The 5,811-nt window shown below is 38.9% G+C and overlaps 1 protein-coding gene across 2 annotated transcripts in view; it reads right to left on the bottom strand.

The window, feature by feature from the left end:
- Positions 1-386: 386 nt before the first annotated feature.
- Positions 387-5,811, bottom strand: part of ST6GALNAC3 (ST6 N-acetylgalactosaminide alpha-2,6-sialyltransferase 3) — a 498,049-nt gene continuing 492,624 nt past the window's right edge. Inside the window, exons 4-5 of one of the 2 annotated variants that reach the window (XM_037132828.2) lie at positions 3,681-3,788; positions 387-2,631 (exon numbers count right to left, since the gene is read on the bottom strand). In XM_037132828.2, the coding sequence (XP_036988723.1) occupies positions 2,445-2,631; positions 3,681-3,788 (295 nt within the window). In that variant the 3' untranslated portion in view covers positions 387-2,444. The remainder of the gene's footprint in view (positions 2,632-3,680; positions 3,789-5,811) is intronic. The other variant, XM_053655626.1, reaches the window with a different exon arrangement.

Raw genomic sequence — 5,811 nt, 5'->3', positions numbered from 1 at the left:
CTCACTTCTAGGAAAAAAGAAAGAAAAAAGAGCCAACAATGAAAAGTGTATAATTAGGGTTTTGCAAGGAAAGAAAAGCAAAGTAAGGGGGGGGGAAGAGAAGGAAATGCCTTGTGACCTCTTCAATACAAACAAACAAATAAACAAACAGACTAACAAACAAACAAACTGCCTATTTCACACACACCCGCTGCCACAGAATGAGGGATACAGGACACTGCCAAAGCCTGCGTCAAAGAACACAAGAGTGGGGCAGGAAAGCAAGAAAGTTTTCAGAAGCTTCTCATTAGTAAAGCTTAAGACAAGTAGAGTTGGCCCTCCATTGACCAGAAAACTACATAAATTATGTCATTCCCTGAAACATTCTCATCATCAAGCATTTTTTATTTAAAAATGGAACGTCTGTATCACATGGGGAAAAGAAGCCTTATTACAGTCTTCACATTTATATGTTTATTTTTCTTGGAGTGAACATTTCTATCCCTCCAAACAACTAACATACATAGAGCTTAAAATCACATAATGAAACAACTAAAGGATAACAACACTCATTAACAGTTTCAACAGTGGAAGTGGCACTTGGTCATTTTTGTTGACATGACTCCTGGGAAATCCAAATGGCAGAAGAGAGTAAAGAAGAGGCTTTCACGCAAGATGGGCCATGACAATGAGAACCGGCCATGGAACGTAGCCCTGGGAAAGACCTGCAGGGTGCTCCTGAGGGGACATGCGTCCTTTCTCCCAGCCACCAAAACATCCTGCAAGTTACCATGGTTTTGTTTATTTGCAAAGATGTTTCAGCCTCTCAGCAAATCAATCCTAAAGTATTTAATGAGCAATAAGTATACTATGAACAGAGTCATCTCAAGCCTGGAACAAGAAACTTTATGTCTCTTTCATTCCCTCCTATTGTTCCTGCTTCTTCATGTTTTTCCCACCTAAATAGTCATTAAAAATATCAACAGTACCTGTGTTTTTAGTCCATGGTCAAAATCATCCTTATAATAATTTCTGAATAATTCTGACGCAATATATTGTATTTGGCACTGAAATCAATTGGTGACTAGTCTACATAAATGCTATCCTATACAGAGATTAGCAAAGGGGAGCAATATATCAGAGCAATCAACAAATGGTAGATCATCTGCTAAGGAGATGTCAGAATGCGTAGGCAATGGACCAATGGGGTGGCCATAGGCATCACATGAGACAGCATATGCGAAAGGACTCTAAATGACAGAGCAAATGGACATTAAGGTCATTATTACTGTTGCTATTGTGGTATAACAACTGAGCCACTGTGGGGAAAGTAAACCCCAAGAAGGCAAAAATTCTGGTCAGATTGAATACAAGGAACCATTTCCTCTCCATGTCTAACAGCTAGCACTTGGCAATGGTAATGTAACGTGTGGAGAGACACAGCTTGGGCCTACAAAATAGAAATTTGAATATATAAATATATATTATGAAGTATGGTCGAATACAAATTGATGTAAAAATATGCTTTGCTTTCCCTGTTTTATGAGTTTAAAAAGCATATAATTTTGTGTTGTTTTATGTTGAAGCAAAGTTAGTAAACTTTTTGGTTCTGTTAAAGGAGTATTTTCACAGTATATGTTATTACAGTGCTGAAACCTTACATGTTAAATAGCCACCTGAAATATTTAGGACTTATCCAAAAATAACTTAACATTAATATAGATCATTCTAGTAATGTGTTTAGTTGTATGGTTTGGGGTGGTAATAATGGAGTGGTGAGAATGATAATTCAACAAAATTTTCTACTTGGCCCATTTTAAATTAAATGTTTGAGATAGTCAAGTAATCCTATAGGTTAGGATGTCCACGATATTTTCATTGTCAATTAGGAAATGGCCTGAACCTTTGGCTATAGAAAGTACTGTAGGAAGATGGTAAGTCAGGAAGCAATTCCTTTTCTGCCTTCAGCCTAACTAGTGACTGTGGTAAAACACTTGTAGTATCCCTTGGATCAGCGTCTGACAATCAAACACTCCTCAAGATGGCAGAGCTGCTCACGTTCAAGCATCCACAGAGTAAACAGCCTTGCCTCATGAGGACAAAGCCCATGGCTTTGAGAATTTGCTCACTGTTGGAGAATTCTGGGAAGCTATTTGGAGGATAATCTCATTTCTTGGGTCACTGCTGTCATGTTACTGGCCTTCATTGCAATTCCAGTTCAATTACAAAGTACAATATATAATGTTGAACCTTCAGGAATAATATAATGAGCACAGCCACCCTCCCCAAAATCCCAAGTTCAAATTACTGGCAGAGTCATCATCTGAGAATGTCTGAGAATGTACAGAATTTTGACCATCATTGTTGCTGTCGTATTATCACCACCGTCATCATAGCATCTTTAGCATCACAGTTGCAGAATCTTGATCATGTCAAGTGGCGTGGCAAGACCAGAAAAACCAGTATCAAGACACTGTCCAATTTGGGTGTGTAAATATTATTCTGTGTTTCTTTGCCCATTTAGCAAACACTTTCTTTTCAGTGATAAATCTATGGCCTCCATATGGGGCATGTTCATGAAGAAAATATTCATCACACTCATCTCTTCCTTGTTCGTAGTAATGGTAGGGAACTTTCCTATACCCCTCTGTCCTAGAAAAGAAAAAAAAAGGAGAGAAAGATTGAGATGAAGAATGAAAATCATTCATTTACAAGAATCCATTATATGCTGAGTAAATGCATTTACTTGCAAACCTATGCATGATTCTAGTCCATGAACTCAGTTAAAACTATTATGTATAAAAGCTTTTAGGAAGATGTACCAAGTCCTTAGTGCTTTAATAAATCAAATAAAATTTATATATCACACCAATTACATTCGAATGCATAGCTCTCCTTTGAAGGAGGAAATAGTGCATAATGGAGCAAACTTCAAATAGCCTGATGCTCTTACAGGGCTTGAAGAAGTCTTGTGACTTTTCAGAGGAGGACAGTTGGTTCATCTGTGTTCCAGTATGCTAATAGCTAGGGTAGAAATATTTTATCATGAAGATTGTGGCTTAAGGACCACTTTGAAAACATGAAAATATTCCCCGAATTCTATTTTGCCAGTTGTTGGTAAGGAAGTATGTTTGATTACCTTGATGAAGAATGGAAGGTTTATTTTATTATCTAGTTATAAACTACCCCCATCTCCAGTGGGGATGTATGTGGATAAAGACATCCATTTTAGATAAGGACCTGGTAGATTACTCACTTATTTCCAGAAATTCTTGTTAAGCTATTGGCTTCTCGGAGTCTCTAGGACATTTTGTCCTTCATGATCAAATATAACCACTGAGCAGATAGCCATCTATCAAGTCATTAGCACAGCAGAGATGACAAACTTGCTTTGCAAATTAAATAACCACTAAAGTTGTCTGTATTTCTAAGCCACAAACCCCCGATATGCCACTGATTAAGGGAAAAACATTTCTTCTGACATTTGACATTAGACTGCGGTAAATATTTTTCTTCTTATCACTGCTAAAAGTCACAACTTGATGCACTGACAATGAAATGTCATGTCAGCATAGAACACGGGGAAATAATTGTTGCTTTATCTGTTTTTTTTTTCAGATTTACGGTATTAAAATGAATTGTGATATTTTGACAAGATATCTGAATTGGAGATGCATAAAAATAATTTCCTGTGATCTTACTTGCAGTAGGTGTCATTTATCATCCCATAGACGTGAATGCCATAGCAGGCATCCATGGCCAGAATGAACGTGAACCACCCCGTGCTGAGGTAAGAGCCAGACTGAACTCTGTGAGGGAACAAAAACAACAAACAAAACAAAACAACACAGACAACACACACACAGTGACAATAAAGTGTGGTGAGAAACAAGCCAATTTTGGCAAAAACAGAGCACTTGTTATCAGGAAAATGCATTAAGAAACTTGACAATCTGTTGAAGAGTCACACTTATTTTGAATTATCTCTGAATAATTTACGGGCACGTTCCCACTGTTACTACCTTAAGCCCGGAAGCTATGCTGTATGGTAGAGAAGCCATATGGCAAATTTTTGAAGTCAAATAATCCTGCTCCCTTCAGGTGAAAAATAATTTGTTTGATTTTCCTTATGACACAAATTAGTGCTGCACATCAGAAGACAGGTTTTCTACAAGTTGCTTGGAGCCCTGATGGGAACTGAATGATAATAGTGCTATCTCTATCCCGAAGGTATCACTTGCTCTCAGGCTTGTTGGGTTTCTATGTATAAATTAGACGCAGTGTAAGTGAATGACCTGGTCTATGAAAGCATCTGAAAAGTTCTCCACTGCTTTCCAGGCATCATGAGACAAGACTTTTCCTTTGTAAGACCTGTCTTACTAATCTCTTCAACATGTTTTTATTGAATACCTACTATGTGCCCATCATTGTTGGAGACGCTGAGATACAGCAGTTATCAAACAACCAACACTTTTGTCCTCACGGAGACCAGAGGATTGGATTTGAAGATAGCTGTGTTACAAAGGTTGGTCATGAAAAGCATTTTTGACAACAAAGATCTGGAAAGGGTGTGGGGAGTTAGAAAAAAAGGAAGGAGCCACATGGACTATATTGGATAAGACATGTGCATAGTCTTTTATTTGAAGATTTTATTTATTTTTAGACAGAGGGGAAAAGAGAAAGAGAGGGAGAGAAACATCAGTGTGTGGTTGCCTCTCACTGGGGACCTGGCTGGGGACCTGGCCTGCAACCCAGGCATGTGTCCTGATTGGAATCAAACCAGTGACCTTTTGTTTCACAGGCCGGTGCTCAACCCACTGAGCTACACCAGCCAGGGTGTCCTGTGTGTAGTCTTTTGACCACATCTTGGTCACATAAGAATGGGCCACAGGCCTGGAACACTTCCTTACTAAAGAATAAGGAATTCTCACAGCCTGTGCTGGACGTGCCACCTTGTGTGGGGCTATCTTACCCTGTTTCAGACTTAAAATTTTTTTTTTATTTTTTCAGTTATAGTTGACACTGTTATATTGGTTTCAGGTGTACATAGTGGTTAGACAGTTATATAACTTATGAGGATACCCCCTAATAAGTCTAATCCCCACCTGACACCACACATACTAGTGGCTATTACCATATCATTGACTATACGCTGTATTTTACAGCCCCATGACTATTTTGTAACTGGCAATTTGTTCTTATTAATGCTCATACCTTTTTACCTAACCTCCAACCCCACTCTCATCTGGCAACCATCCACTTTGTTCTCTGTAAGTCTGTTCTTGTTTAATTTGTTAATTTATTTTGTCTTTTAGATCCCACATACAAGTGAAATCAGAGGGTATTTGTCTTTCTCTCTTTGAGTCACTTCGCTTGTCTTCATGTGTACTTCTTTGCTCTGTTTAAATGTGTGTGTCATATGCTGCATGGCCAACCTCACCGCTCTATCTGTCCCCTGAAAGCAGGGGATGGGATCCTTCATTCTGTGCACAGAAGGGGTGCATGCAGGCCAGCAGCCTTGAGTTAGCTGCTGGGAGGGACTTACTGGCCACGGGGCACCAATGCCCACTACTAACACTGATCTCGTTCTGTTTCTTCTCTATGCGAATAAAGTATTGTTCCGTCTAGTGTCTGCATTATTTTCCTTGGCAGCTCTGATCCCAACAGGCAGTGGTAGAAGGGTTTTGATATCTACTCCTGGTGATGGGTAACAGATGCTCCTTGCTCAATGGACAATATGAGAGAAAAGAATTTCAAGAGAAGGAAATGCTAGGGGCAAAATCACAAACATGTAAGTGTGGTATATTTAAGGAAGAGATGGGAAGAGTGATG

The sequence above is a fragment of the Artibeus jamaicensis genome, unplaced genomic scaffold, assembly GCF_021234435.1.
Source record: "Artibeus jamaicensis isolate MK-2021 breed Jamaican fruit bat unplaced genomic scaffold, CSHL_Jam_final scaffold_1019, whole genome shotgun sequence".
Lineage (NCBI taxonomy): Eukaryota > Metazoa > Chordata > Mammalia > Chiroptera > Phyllostomidae > Artibeus > Artibeus jamaicensis.
The sequence above is the reverse complement of the archived record's forward strand: the minus strand, read 5'-3'. Positions and strand labels throughout refer to the sequence as shown.